The following is a 15743-nucleotide window of genomic DNA, read 5'->3' as shown; positions in this document are numbered from 1 at the left end:
GAGTAGCCAGAATTACAGGCATGCGCTACCACGCCCGGCTGATTTTTTGATTTATTGTAGAAATGAGGTCTTGCCGCCCAGGTGGGTCTCGAACCCGCGGGCTCAGGCAATCCACTCACCTCAACCTCCCAAAGGCGCGGGATTACAGGCTGAGCCACTGAGCCCAGCGGATAGATTTTTTTTCACATGAAAAACAAGATTCTTCTTTTCCAAGTCAATTGAGTCAAGTTTGCCCATTGAGTCAAGTCTGCCCACCACCTACTCTCATTTACATGCAAGGAGCATCTCTTTGTAGATTACTCATGTTCAACAAGACTTCTACATGCCAAACACAAGTCACTTTCTGTATATCAAGCACAGTGCTAGTTTTTATGAGAAACACAAAATAAAAATTATATTCTTTTACATACTGGATATCAGGGATACAAAGATGAATATAAGTTAGACTTTGCAGTCCAGAGAGACATTAAGGCAGTTATGCAAAAAGGATCAATAACCATGTTAAATGACACATGATTTACTTAATCAAAACTTCTCAGGGACTGATGCTAGTTGCTGATGAAGTCTACATCAGTATGTAGTGAAATGAGAAAAATAATGACAGTATGCTTTCTCTTAAGGAAATTATTAGGATAGTTGATGCAGTTTTTTGGTCTTTGTTGTTTAATGACGCTACTTGGCAATATAAGAAGGTGGAAATCCTATATTAGTCCCCATTTTATTGTAGGAGTTGTTTTCTTGACTGTAAAATCAACAACTTGCAGCCACTGTTGCAGAGAACAGAGATTATTTCTGGCTCTGGGGTGATCAGAGAAGACTTGATAGAGGATTGCTGTGGGCCTTGTAGGTTCTGGATAATTTTGCATATGGCCAAGGAGAATCTGAATGAACAAAGGCAGCAAAGTGGAAATGAACTTATGAAACAGGTTTGAAGGACTACATGGTAGGATGTGGACAGCACAGAGGAATGGAGAGGGAATAGATAGCTAACAGGGAAGACCAAAATGAGAGGTTTCAACTTGACTCTCTCGGTAATTAGAAACCATTAATTGAGGAAGGGGGAGTAACATGTCGAAGAAAGGTAGCTCTTTATGGAGATGAATCTGAGTCAGGGGCAATAAACTCTAGGTGGGGAGACTAGTTAAGAGGCAGTTACAGTTTATCATGTGGCAGTATTTGTATTGTATTTCTGGCTGGAAAATAATTTGATCTTTTATCAAAGCCCTATAGATTTTTGGCAGTAGTGGTTGGTAAGTAGGTGACAGTGTGATTTGTGATGTGGTGAGTCAAGCCAAGCACCTTCCATAGGCAGCTGGAAACGCTTCCTAAGCATAACTGTCCAGCGTAATGCATGGCATAGTCACACAGAACTTCCAGGGAGGAAGACCCTAGGCCCAGAGCTCTCACAGTAAGAAGCCTGGACCCCAAGCACCTGGTCATGAAGACTTGATTGTGCCCTGGCCTACAGCTCCTTGGCCAACCCACTTTGGGGTGTATCAGCGAGGGGAGAGGGAAGTACAGTGACACCACTTCTACTCCTTTCATCCTCCTTGAGGAGACCACTAATGGTTGACTAGTTTTAGGAACAGCAGCTTCCCTCCCTCCTTGCCTTCCTCACTGTTTCCTGCTTTGTAGGATCAAGGGGTCATAGTTCCTCAAACAAGTCAAGGTAGGAGATGGGTCTTTGCCTGTTTTTGTTCTCCTCTCTGTAATTCAGCTTGACTCAGCATGGTGTCCGTGGACACACATGGGTCTCATAGGGAATAGAAGAGCAAGAAGGGGAAAGAAAACGACATCTCTCTGGGATCCTGAAAGGTGGTTGTGGTGGTCTTTGCTGGTGGTTTCTCCAAAGCTTCTTTCTAGGAACCTGAAGTCTAAGGGCTGTGGAGTCCAAGTAGTCAACCCTGGGAGGACCCCTAAGCAGGGCTTGTGCTTGGGGACCAAGCCCAGCTTGAGACCATCTGTGCTCAAGGGTAGCAGCAGGAAGCAGTGGCATGAAGTGGACAGAGACAGCACTGCTACTTGCTGTACAGCTGGTGCTGGCTGTGGTTTCTCTAGTTTCCTTATTCCCACAGAACTGGCCCAGAACCTGAGGAGGGTGGACCAGGGAAGGGGTGGAGGACTCTGGGCCTCCAGGCGAAGTGAGAGTTTTCTCTGGCCTAGAGGGGCCACTCCCTTTCCTCCACTTTCCTTTCCCTGGTAAGATTGGCTTCCTGGTCTCAAAAGAGACTGCCTCCATTCGCATCCATCTGGACTTACCTCCACCCTGACCAAAAACTGATGTACGCGAGAGGGACCCGTTCTGCTTCAGGACAGTTAGCAGGCCCTCTGAAGACCCAGGAACTGAATTGAGCCCTGTGTTAGGAAGGGGACCTGCAGCCACCTTGGTTCCTTGATGCATACCACCCAGTGTATAGAAGCCCGCCTGTGTACAGACCCCATTTCCTTGAGGAGGTGCACCCTAGGAAGGCTAGGGCTAAGACAAGTGGGGCACCCACAGGGACTGAGTTTGGCATTTCTGCTGGCGGAATGATGACTGTCCCTGCAGCCTCCCTTCCAGGCTTCAGGAATCCCCTCCCAGGCTGACTGCTCCACCCTGAGGCTAGCCTGGAATCCTAGTGAGAGGAAGAAGCTGGAAAACAGGGAGTCATTCACAGTGGGCGAAAAGAGGAAGGAGGGGTCTGGCTAAGATCTAAAAGGAGGGGCCTAAGGAAGGAAGGAAGGAAGCTCCAAGGCCCTGCCCAGACATCTTCCTAGGGACAAGTGAGGAACTCGGCGCAGCTCTCCTTCTTTTTCCTTTGCCACCTTGAGAGTTCTCCGTCTTCCACTGACTCTGTGGCTGGCTCCTCTCTCTGCCCTCCTCCTCCCTAGGCCAACAGCCCACAGGGACTGACAGGGAGGGAGGCTGAGAGGCCGTACCGTGGCATGCCGGCTCCTTTCCCTTCCCCCTTCCCTTAGCAGCAACGTCACCGCAGCACCCGCGGCCGCGGCAGCAGCGAGGAGACTGGGGCTGGGATTGCGCAGGCTCCCTGCATTAGCAACAATGCCATTGTATTAGCAGAAATCAGATCTTAGGAAATCAGCCCAGTTCCCTCTGTGTGGTCCCGTGGAACAGTGCCTCCGCCGGGGCTGTCGAGGTAGAGCTTGGTGAGAGTGCAGAAGGAGCAGAAGCCTCCAGGTCCAGCTCCGGGCTCCTGACAGAGGTATGGCTCAGCAGAGCTGGGGGAGGGGCAGGGCAGAGATGCTCGGATAACCCATCAGCACGTTTGGGCCCTGGTTTCTGAGGGTTGGCTTTGTCTTTCCTAAAGGAGGAGGGGGGCGGGGGGGAGAGGAGAGAGCACGCATGAGGACAAGCGTTAGGCAAGCGCATACATTTGGGTTGTGGTGCAGAGATGGGGACAAGCCAAGGCTTGGGCTAATGCCATTTATGCTATTTTGTCAAGAAGCAGAAGATCCCTGTCCTTTCTTTCTGGGATTTCTAATGAAGCTGCTATAGTATGGGGGGGTGGTGGGCAGATCTAGAAACAAAGGCTTAATGGAGGAGACATCCCTACAGCTATTGTAAGTTTATAATGGAGAGCATGCAGGGTTCCATGCAGCCAAGAGGAGGGGCTGGGAAGCACCCCCCCCCACACACACACACAACATGCACATAGATACACATGCCATAGCTGCTGGTGCTGTGGGAGCCACTAGGCTCCAGGTAAGGATGGAGTGAGGAAGTGTTGCCGATGCCCCACAGCATATGGGGCTGGGGATGGGAACAGTCATTGCAATGCCTAGGCCACCTGACCTGTTATAATCAGCCTTCTTATGTGGACTTAGATTCGTAGCAGGAAGAGACCTAAGCATGAGCTAACATTCCCAAATCTACCCACCTGCGCTCTTCCCTTCAATCCTGCTCAAGGGAGGACCAGTCAGAAAAAGGTTATCAATCCTTCAGAGGTTCATCAGGATCTCAAGCCAAGGTCAGATTGCTATAAAATAGCGTTTGGGTACCATTGTCTTTAGGGGTTCTGTGACTGACAGAAGGATGCTAATGGCCAAAGCCAGGAGAAACCTTTCTTCTGCCCAAAGTGCCTCACTGCTGAACAGGAAGAAAGAGTTCCTTATATTTCCATTTCCAGACTAGATGCAGTGGCTCACGCCTGTAATCTCAGCACTTTGGGACGCCAAGGCAGGAAGATTGCTTGAGGTCATGAGTTCAAGACTAGCCTGAGCAACATAGTGAAACCCTGTCCCTACAATAAATTTTTAAAAGTTAACTGGGATGGTGGTGGGTGCCTGTAGGCATAGCTACGTAGGAGGCTGAGGCAGGAAGATTGCTTGAGCCTAGGAGTTCAGGGCTGCAGTAAGCCATGATTGCACCACTGCATTCCAGCCTGGGCAACAGAGTGGGACCCTGTCTTAAATATATAGATAGATAGGTAGATATATATATATATGTATATATATATATGTATATATATATATATATATAATGTTATATATTTTTAAAATCCATTTCCATTGACCACCTTGGCGGAGTGTTCAAAAACAATAATAATAGGAGACAGTAGATCCGCATTGTACAGATCTGTGGTTGAAGAATAAATGGGTAGTTATGAGAGTGTGTTAGCTCCCAGGAAGTATTGCGGAGTCTGAGCCAGAGAGCAGGGGAAAGAGAGTTTGGAGACCATGAATGAGAAATAAGAACTGGGAACAGGAGCAGGGGTGGGATGAAGACTGTTGTCAGAGCATGTGGACAGTAATATGAAAGCGACTGTAAGTTCAAAGAATAGAGAGGTGGGTAGATACAACCTGTGTAAGTGGAGACCAGAGTGTGGGCCTACCCAGGAAAGCTCAGAAATGGCTGCTCTGGGAGCAGAGCAAATGCAAGGACTGCAGGAAGAGGGTGTAGCCTTGATCATTTTCTTTGGGAGGCAGTTGTAGTGGAAATAGTGAAGAATTGGGCAGTCCTGGGTTTGAATGCCATCTCAGCTGCGCAAATGTTAGCAAACTACTTATACACTCTACGCTGTGGTTTTCTCATCTGTAAAATGGGAATGATTCTGCCTACTTGAAAGTATAACAGTGGAACCAGAGATGATACATGTAAATTACCAGGCGTATAAGTACTAACAAATGATCACTAATAAGTAGTTTCATGATGATAGGGCAAGAGACACCCATTTGGGACAAGGGCCAGGAAAAGGGCTCTCATTGAAAGCTTTTCCAGATTCTGGAGAGCTAGGCTTTGTAACTTTACACCGGCTAAGCCCACCACTCCCCTAGCTACCTAGTAGGCATAGCTATGGAGGGCTTATCTTCTGAAAGAACTTTCTTCCACTTTCTTCTTATTCTGAATCCTCTCTTTCTTCCCCATTCTCATTTTCCATGTCTCTTTATTTAATCAGAGTGCAAAAAGAGTCTGCAGTGAGCTCCTCTGGCTCAGTGTTTTTGCTTTACCTTTACTAGAGTTTATGGGCCACAATATTAAGCTTGTCTTGATATAGAGCAAGTCACTCCCAAGAAAGAAGTCTGAGATATAGCCCGGTACAGTGGCTCGCGCCTGTAATCCCAGCACTTTGGGAGGCCAAGGCAAGAGGATTTCCTGAGCCCAGGGGTCCAAACCAGGCCGGCAACTTGGTGAGACCTCATCTCTACAATAAATTTTTCAAAAAGTTAGCTGGGCATGGTAGTGCTCACCTGTGTTTCCAGCTACTTGGAAGACTGAGGCAGAAGGATTGCCTGAGCCCAGGAGGTCAAGGCTGCAGTGGCTATGAGTGTGCCACTGCACTCCAGCCTGGGCAACAGAGTGAGACTCTGACTTTAAAAAAAAAAAAAAAAAAATATATATATATATATATATATATATATATATATATGAAGAAGAAGTCTGAGATATGCTCTTAGTAAATGTTCTCTGTGATATCTGAAATTAAATCATGTACAAGTTACTCTCATTATGTAGGAGAAAAGGTCAAAAATCCCATCCCAATGTTGTTATTTACTCACTGAGTGATCTTGGGCAAGTCATTTCATGTTCTGGGTGTCAGTTTCCTTATTTTTTAAATCAAAGGTGGCTTTGTCTCCTTTGGTAAGTTGTTGTGAGGATCAGTGAGCTGTGACATACATAAAAGTGCTTTGTAAAAACTGTGAAGTGGGTAAGGCAAGGCATGAATACAGGATCTCATGAGATGCTACAGAATGTCCCCTTGGCTGGAGGGTTGGAGTTGTCTGTGGAGGAACTGTTGGCAGACATGGCTGGTTGTGTGAGATCAAAAAGGAATAAGACTTTCTCTGAGATACAAAAGTATTAAATAGAATGAAATCAGTCAGTGAAAGAGCTTGACACACAGTAGGTTTCAATACACCCTAAATGTAAAAGCTAAACCTATGCAGCTTTTAGAAGAAAACAGAAATTACTTTATGATCTCAGAATAGGTGAAGATTTCTTAGGGAAAGCCTTAACCATAAAAGAAAAACTGATAAATTGGACTTCATAAAATTTAAAACTTCTGTTCATCAAAAAAACACCATTAAGAAAACAAATAGGCTAGCCACAATCTGAGAGAAAATATTCACAAGGCATATATCTGACAGAGGACTTGTATCTAGAATAAATAAAAAAACTTTACAACTCGATAAGAAGACAAACAACTGTTTTAAGTAGGTAAAGTAGTCAACAAATAACTATGAGCACCTGCCGTGTTCCAAGCATTGCGTAATAAGTTCTAGAGATAGAGAGTTGACTGTCTCTGACCTCAAGGAACTGTGCTTTAGTCCGGGAGACATATGTGAACATTTAACATGATAATACAATTATCAATGCCCTCCAGCCGAGGGCTCCGCTGTCATTTCCTGTATTCACTAGTTCTTATCCCTGATTTAGAGATCTGCTTTCTAGAGTCTAGATTCTGTGTTTGTGCCTCACTGTGTTTTTCCAAATGAATGCTTGTTTGTTCCAGTAATGATTTTATGGACCAGAATCATAAATTCTTATGTGCATACTGTGAATGCCTCTTGAAAATGGTGCTTTAGGCCAGGCGTGGCGGCTCATGCCTGTAATTCCAGCATTTTGTGAGGCCACAGCAGGAGAACTGCTTGAGCCCATGAGTTTTGAGGCCTGGGCAACATTACAAGACTTCGTCTCTACAAAACAAATTTTAAAAATTAGCCAGGTGTGGTGGCACGTATGTCTGTAGGCTCAGCTTCTTGGGATAAGAAAGAAAGTTATCTACATAGATAAGAAAGTTCTCTATGCTTCTTTTAGTCCAGGCCTCTGGATTATGGCCTGAACCTCAGGAGAGACCCAGTATTATGTGTAAGGAGAATCCCCCTCCTTAAAGAAAAAAAAAAGGGCCGGGTGCGGTGGCTCAAGCCTATAATCCCAGCACTCTGGGAGGCTGAGGCAAGAGGATTGCCTGAGCCCGCGGGTACTAGACCAGCCTGGGCAACATGGTGAGACCTCGTCTCTATAATAAATTTTTTAAAAAATTAGCCAGGTGTGGTAGCGCGCACCTATAGTTCCGGCTACTTGGAAGGCTGAGACAGAAGGATCACCTGAGCCCAGCAGGTCGAGGCTGTGGTGGCTGGGAGCATGCCACTATGCTCCAACCTGGATGACAGAGTGAGACTCCAACTCAAAAAAAAAAAAAAGTATTCAAATTATGCACATGGGAAACCCCTTCGGGTTCCCTCCCACTGTAGGAGCTTTTCTATCCTCTCAATAAATCCTGCTTTTTAAAAAAATGATGCACATAATGGGTATTTATTATATACAGATTAGAAAATGCAGATGAAACACAAAGAAGAAAATGTAAAAAAATCCAAATCACTCAACAGAGATAGGTGCTGTTAACATTTTGTTGCATGTTTCAGATTTTCTTCTGTGCATATAGACATATTTATTTACAGAAATAAATACACCATACTGTACATGCTGTTTATAGTCTGCTGTTTTCCCTTAATATTTTGTGAACATCTTTCCAAGTCAGTAATTATATCAACAAAACATTATCATTCTGTGTATGTGTTTTGTTGATTGATTACTATTGGAATTTTAGCATTCCCAACTTTTCAACTTTCTATTATCTTTATAGCATATACTTTGAGCTGAAAGTTTTCTTGGTGAAGGAAGAGCAGAAGAGATGGGGAGGAATGAAGGGAAAATGAGCTCATGTACTTCCTAGCAGAACTTCTTAAACTTCATCTTCATATCTCTCCCAAATGCCAGTTAGGGCAGCAGTGTTTCCTCTCATCTGATTCTCACTTTGTCTCTACAGATGCCTGGCTCCCTCCACATCACAGCACTAGTTCTTTTTCTCACCCCTCCATCTCTCTTCCTCTAATCCTTAATCTTTTTTTTTTCTCCTGTTTTAAACAACAGCCTTATTGAGATATAATTCACATATCATAAAACTCACTCTTTTATAAGATTGAGATGTAATTTACATTTTGCATATCATAATTTCCTTCCTTCCTTCCTTCCTCTCATTCTTCTCTCTCTCTCTCTGTCCCCCCACCCCCCTCTCATCAGAGTCTCACTCTTGCCAGGGTAGAGTGCAGTGGCACCATCACAGCTTACCACAGCCTCAAACTCCTGGGCTCAAGCAATCCTCTCGCTGAGACTACAGGCATGCCCTACCACACCTCGCTAATTTTGTTATTTTTATATTTTGTAGGAACAAAATATAGACTAGTCTCAAACTCGAGCTCAAGCAATCCTCCCACCTCGGCTTCTCAAAGTGCTAGGATTACAGGCGTGGGCTACCGCCCCGGGCCTGATTTCAAAATATTTTCATGACCCCAAAAAGAACCTCCATATCCATTAAGCAATCACTCTTCATTCCCCAGCCTCCTACCCCTTGGCAACTACTAATCTACTTTCTATATCGATGATTTGCCTATTCGGGACATCTCATAAAAATGGGATCATACAACACCATACAAAGAAGCCTTTTGTGACTGGCTTCTTTCACTTAGCATATTTAGCATGCATCAGGACTTCATTCTTTCATTGCCAAATAATATTCTGTTGCACGTATATACCATATTGTGTTTCTCCGTTCATCAGTTGAGGGACATTTGAATTGTTCCCGCTCTTTTGACTAATGTGAATAATGCTGCTATGAACATTTGTGTACAAGTTTTTGTATAAACCTATGTTTTCATTTTTCTTGGGTGTGTACCGAAGTGGCTGTTTTCTTTTTTCTTTTTTTTTTTTTTTGAGTTGGAATCTCACTCTGTCACCCAGGCTGGAGGGCAGTGGCATGCTCCCAGCCACCGCAGCCTCAGCTATGGTAGAATTTTACAGAGAAAGTCAGGACACCGAGGCCAGGAAGCAGTTTTATTCGTGCCAGCACCAGCTCAGCAGATTCACATTCAAAGGCTGAGCCCTGAGTGCAGGGGGGGCATTGCCGTTTATACAATTTTAGCTTCTTTGCTCCCCCCCCATAAAACTTACATATTAGTAGCATACAGGCTAATTGGGTATTTCACAGCTCAAGTTTACAGCAGAGTTACACATGCATACTACAGATTGGGGCTACCTACATTCCTTTCTAACATGAATCTTCTAAGAAAGTTCTTATCTTATGGTGCTAGAAGAACTCTTTCATTATTCTGGGAATGCTTTTATCTTACTAGACTAAGGGGGCCCCTACTCTGTCCTAGGAAGGCCTTCATCTTATTAGGCTTGGGGGAAGGGCTCCCTGCTGGGCTCAGGCGATCCTTCCACCTCAGCCTTCCAAGTAGCTGGAACTACAGGAATGGGCCACCATGCCCAGCCAATATATATATATATTTATTTATTTTTATTTTTATTTTTGGTAGAGATGAAGTCTCACCAAGTTGCCCAGGCTGGTCTCGAACCCAAGGGCTCAGGCAATCCTCTCACCTCAGCCTCCGGAAGTGCTGGGATTATAGGTGTGAGGCATTGCAAGTGGCAGTTTTCTAAAGCGGTTGCACCATTGTACAATGCCCCCAGCGGGGAATACAATGTATTCCAAATTCTCCACATCATCATCAGTAGTTATTACTGTCTGTATCTCTTATTTTAGCCATCCTAGCGGAGTGAAGTGGTATCTCATTGTGGTTTTTATTTCTCTAATGACTAATGATGTTGAATATCTTTCCGTGTGCTTGTGAGCCACTTGTATATCTTCTTGGGAGAAATGCCTATTCAGATTCTCTGTGCAGTTTTTAAATGGATTATATGTCTTTTTTATTGTTGAGCAATGAGTTCTTTATATATTCTGATTAGAAGTTCCTTATCAGATACATGATTTGCAATTATGTTCTCTCATTCTGTGGATTGTTTTTTTCACTTTCTTAGCGGTATCCTTTGAAGCACAGAGGTTTTTCATATTTGTGGAGTTCAATTGATCTGTTTTTACTTTTTATCACTTGTGCTTTTGGTGTCATATCTAAGAAATCATCACCTAATCCAGGAGAACAAAGATTTGCTTCTATGTTTTCTTCTATAACCTTTAGTCTTATGACTCCCTTCCCATTACCCCAATCTACACACAAAGGCTTGGATGTTCAAAGGAGCTTTCCTCTCAGACAGGTGAGGAGAAGGCAGGCATGTTGGCTCACACCACCATACATTAGGAGGTGGGAAGATCGCTTGAGGCTAGGAGTTCCAGACCAACCTGGGCAGCATAGCAAGATCTCATCTCTACAAAATATTGTAAAAATTAGCCGGGCATGTTTGCACCCACCTGTAGTCCGAGCTTCTCGGAAGACTGAAGTGGGAGGATCACTTGAGCCCAGGATGTTTAGACTCGCTTGGGCAACATAGCAAGACCCCATCTCTACAAAAAGAAAAAGAAAAAAGGAGAGAGGGAAGCAAGATTGTAAATACTTCTAAATTTTGAGGTAATTTGGTTTAACACAAATAATTATATTTTAATACCTTGTCGCCTACACGTGTGTTAGCCACCTGGATTTTTTGTGTGCTGCTCGCTCATGTCCTTGAGCATGTGTGACTTGCCTTGCCCTTCCCTGCACTCCCCATGAAGACCTGTGACCCTGTGGTCTAAGGGAGTTGCATGTTAAGAAATTGATGGTATCAAGGGTTCAGTTAAATAATAAATGAGGGAAAGGCAGTGGGGTGATTTAGACTCAGGGTGAGTGAAAGGACGAGGATAAGAATAAAAAGGGAAGGAAGAAAAGTGAATGGATTAGAAGAAATTCCATGTCAGGCATCTGAAGGAGTGAAGGCTGTTGGCACATGAATTTGGAAGCACATTCAGAACTTGAGCAGACCGTGCTGCCACAGTTAGTTGAGAGGCCAGAGACATTCAGGATGGTCTCTGGGTCCTTGGGGTCAGGAGACCTTGGCCAAGAGAGAATTTTGCTTTAGCCTATCAGAGGTAAAACTGGGTGAGATGTTCTAGGGGATCCTAGGAGAGAAGGTTCTAGCCTCAAGCTGGGCAGAATTGGGTCGCTCCAGGAGGTCAGTACCCTGAGCTAGACAGATTTTTTTGAGTCGGAGTCTCACGCTGTCACCCAGACTTGGTGTGCAGTGGCACACTCACAGCCACCACATCCTTGACCTGCTGGGTTCAGGCAGTCCTTCCACCTCAGCCTTCCAAGTAGCTAGAGCTACAGGCATGCGCCTCCATACCCAACTATTTTTTTTTTTTTTATTGTAGAGATGAGGTCTCACCAAGTTGCCCAGGCTGGTCTCAAACCCTTGGGCTCAGCCAGTCCTCTCGTCTCAGCCTCCCAAAGTGCTGGGATTATAGGTATGAACCACTGCTCCCAACTTGAGCTAGACAGATATTAAGAATGTGTTATGCTTCTCATATTTGCCAGGCCTTATGTGATGACATGTTACAGTAATTCCAAAGAGATGGAAATAGACGTCATCTCCAAGAAGTTGACATCAGCCATGCTTGTAGTCATCCTAATGCCCAGCTGTCTCTGTAGTGAGGATAGTAAGAACACTTAGCCTACAGTCATCAGAGAGGACAGGTATTCTGGGCTCGCAGGAGGAATAAGGGGGCCAGGGTTAGCAGTCACTTGGTCAGGTGATATATTTGAAATGTGTTTCTTGCAGAGTTACAGCTTATTGCCATGAGTACATGATGTGTTAGTCAGGGTTTTTCTCCTCATCTGTAAACTGCATGCTGTAGCTGTGTCTAAGACATCTCTGTACCCCCTCAGTGCCTTGCACCCTTTTAGACACCCTCAGTAGTGCTTCTTAGTCATGGCACTATTCATACTTTTTTTTGTTCTCAGGACTAGTCGTTGTTACTGCTGAGGACAAAGTCCTTGAAAGAGAAGGGGAAAGTGCAGTCCCGAGATCCCCAGACCTTCATGTGTGGCCTGGCCTTTTGTCACTGTTGGACGCGTGGTCCTTGCCTGTCCTGTTGGGCCATGCCATCAGAGCTCCATCTTGGCTCCGAGGCTTTTCTTCTCTTGAGATCTTTTCCATCGGAAAATGATGTGGGGAAGATCATGTCCCTGACTTCCAGAGAGGTGACACTAGGTTCCCTTTCTTTCCCTCTCTTTCCAGGTGCCAAGCTCTCCTGATGAAATGTGTTCTGCCCCACTGGGCTCCGGGGGCAGTGTCTGGTGCTGTTGATGCCCTTGTTCGAACTTTCCAGAATGGATAGTCCCCCAAAGCTGACCGGAGAGACCCTCATCGTCCATCACATCCCCTTGGTGCACTGCCAAGTCCCAGACAGGCAGTGCTGTGGGGGGGCAAGTGGCGGAGGTGGGACAAGACCCAATCCCTTCTGCCCCCCCGAGCTGGGCATCCCCCAACCTGAGCAAGACCTGGGCCAGGCTGACTCCCTGCTGTTCAGCAGCCTGCACTCCGCTCCAGGGGGATCTGCGGACAGCACCAAGAGTAGGGGTCGAGATGGAAGAGGCCCTGGGGCCCCCAAGCGGCACAACCCCTTCTTGCTGCAGGAGGGTGTGGGTGAGCCAGGACTTGGTGACCTGTATGATGACCTCGGTGACGGTGCCACCCAGCAGTCCTTCCACCTGCATAGCACAGCCCAGCCCACCTTCCATCTTTCCTCTTTCCAGCTGCCACCATCTGGCCCTGGAGTGGGCAGGCCATGGGGGGCATCACGCAGTCGAGCTGGAGTGGTGGACGGGCAGGAACAGGAGCCAGTGATGACCTTGGACACCCAGCAGTGCGGCACCAGCCACTGCTGCCGGCCGGAGCCGGAAGCAGAGACCATGGAGCTGGATGAGTGTGGAGGACCTGGCGGGAGTGGCAGTGGGGGTGGAACCAGTGACACCTCCGGCTTCTCCTTCGACCAGGAATGGAAGCTGAGTTCGGATGAGTCCCCAAGGAACCCTGGCTGCGCAGGCCCGGGAGCTCCCCACTGCCGCTGCAGTAGCACCTCCAGTCAGTCCGAGGCAGCGGACCAGTCCATGGGCTACGTGAGCGACTCCTCCTGCAACAGCTCGGATGGCGTGCTGGTCACCTTCAGCACCCTCTACAACAAGATGCGCAGCAGCTCCCGTGCCAACCTCAACTCTGCCCCGCAGTCCTGCAGCGACTCCTCCTTCTGCAGCCACTCAGACCCTGGCGCCTTCTACCTGGACCTGCAGCCCTCCCCCGCTGAGTCTAAGATGTCTTGTGAGTCCCACCACCCTGAAAGCGGAGGAAGGGAAGGGGGCTACGGCTGCCCTCATGCCTCGTCTCCTGAGCTCGATGCCAACTGCAACTCCTACCGCCCACACTGTGAGCCCTGTCCAGCGGTGGCTGACCTCACAGCCTGCTTCCAGAGCCAGGCCCGTCTTGTCGTGGCCACACAAAACTACTATAAACTCGTCACCTGTGACCTGTCCTCCCAGTCGTCCCCAAGCCCCGCTGGCTCTTCCATCACCAGCTGCTCTGAGGAGCACACCAAGATAAGTCCCCCACCAGGCCCTGGCTCAGACCCGGGCCCCAGCCAGCCCTCTGAGTATTACCTGTTCCAGAAGCCAGAAGGCCAGCCAGAGGAACAAGAGGCAGTGGGTTCCTCAGCAGAAGCAGCAACCGCCGTAGGCCCCACTGTGCTCGAGGGGCAAGTGTACACAAACACCTCGCCCCCCACCCTTAGCACCGGACGCCAGCGCTCTCGCAGCTATGACCGCAGCCTTGAGCGTAGCCCTCCTGTCCGCCTGGGCTCACTGGAACGCATGCTAAGTTGCCCAGTACGCTTGAGTGAGGGCCCTGCAGCCCTGGCCGGACCTAGCTCCCCACCCAGGAGAGTTACCTCCTTTGCTGAGCTGGCCAAGGGGCGGAAGAAAGCTGCAGGCTCTGGTTCCCCCCCGCTTCGGGTGAGCGCTGGGGACTCCTCCCAGGAGTTCTCACCCATCCAAGAAGCCCAGCAAGACAGGGGGGACCCACTGGATGAGGGCACTCACTGTAGCCATAGCCTGCCACCCATGCCCTTGGGGCCAGGCGTGGACCTACTTGGCCAAGAGCCCTGGTCCACCCAGGTCTGCCAGGGCCCCCAGTCCAGTGAGATGCCTCCTGCTGGCCTCAGACCTGCTGGACCAGGTGGGCCAGGCGCCCTGGCCCCGCTGATGGATCCAGGGCCTGCTGTCCCGGGGAGCCCCGCCAGCAGCCATACCCAGAGGGATGCGAGAGCTAGAGCTGACGGTAAGGAGCCCAGAGCTGGAGAATCCCAGGATGTGTGCGTGGCCGCCTCAGTGACGCGTCCCTACCAACTGCCCATCCACGCCACTGGAGTGCCACAGACCAGATCTGTTCTCTCTCCAGTCCAGGGCTGGAGTCTCACAGCTACGGTGGGGTGGGGCGGGGGAGGCAGAGAGAAGAGGCAAAAATACACTGAGGAGATCAGATCAGCAGGATTGAGAGATTGACATACTAGGAAGTGAAGCACTCAGATGACTGATTCGGAACCTGGCTGACTGGAAAGGCGATACCGTATTTTTTTAAGTCAGAGTCTCACTCTGTCACCCAGGCTGAGGTGCACTGACATGCTTACAGCTACTGCAGCGTCAGTGTTGACCTGCTGGGCTCGGGTGATCCTTCCACCTCAGCCTTCCATGTAACTGGAGCCATAGGCATGCACTACTGTGCCCGGCTAATTTTTTGATTTATTGTAGAGACGAGGTCTCACCAAGTTGCCCAGGGTGGTCTTCAACCCCTAAACTCAGGCAATCCTCTTGTCTCCGCCGCCTAAGGCCCTGAGATTACAGTCATGAGCCACTGTGCTGGGCGTATTCTTTGATCAGTAATTATAGACACTCTCCAGCGAGCCTGAGACCTTACCCCTTGACCTTTAAGTTCCAAGTGACCTCCCGAAGCCAGGTCTTTCCCTATTTATCTTATTACATTTCAAGCAAGTATTTTATACCAGGCTCCATGTTAAGGTGGTGCTGGTGACAGAGGGATGAGAGGAACAATCTCTGCTCTCAAGGAGTTCCAACTAAGGATGGAAACAGAAAAGGAAGTGGATCATTTTTTTTTTTTTTTTTGAGTTGGAGTCTTACTCTGTCTCCCAGACTGGAGTGCAGTAGCCGCTCTCGGCCACCGCAGGCTCGACCCACTGGGCTCTGGCGATCTTTCCGCCTCAGCCTTCCGAGTAGCTGGAATTTTTGATTTATTGTAGAGATGAGGTCTTGCCAAGTTGCCCAGGCAGGTCTTGAACCCACAAGCTCAGAGGCAATCAACTCACCTTGGCCTCCCGAAGCACTGGGATTACAGGCTGAGCCACTGAGCCTGGCGGAAGTGGATCATTAAGAAGCGGAGATGAGCAAGGCTCGGTGGCTCAGCCTGG

General features: G+C 47.8%; 1 protein-coding gene across 3 annotated transcripts in view; it reads left to right on the top strand.

The window, feature by feature from the left end:
- The window catches only part of RUSC2 (RUN and SH3 domain containing 2), a 75199-nt gene that overhangs the window by 47369 nt on the left and 12087 nt on the right, over nt 1-15743 (top strand). Inside the window, exons 1-2 of one of the 3 annotated variants that reach the window (XM_008063139.2) lie at nt 2753-3203; nt 12509-14599. The exons of 1 other annotated variant lie outside the window; for it this stretch is intronic. In XM_008063139.2, coding sequence (XP_008061330.1) covers nt 12577-14599 — 2023 coding nt within the window. In that variant the 5' untranslated portion in view covers nt 2753-3203; nt 12509-12576. Of the gene's footprint in view, nt 1-2752; nt 3204-12508; nt 14600-15743 lie in introns of those variants that run through there. One more of the 3 variants, XM_021715063.1, reaches the window with a different exon arrangement.

Source organism: Carlito syrichta, unplaced genomic scaffold, assembly GCF_000164805.1.
Source record: "Carlito syrichta isolate Samal-C Ts95f unplaced genomic scaffold, Tarsius_syrichta-2.0.1 Scaffold306593, whole genome shotgun sequence".
Lineage (NCBI taxonomy): Eukaryota > Metazoa > Chordata > Mammalia > Primates > Tarsiidae > Carlito > Carlito syrichta.
This window is presented reverse-complemented; position numbering and strand designations above follow the sequence as displayed.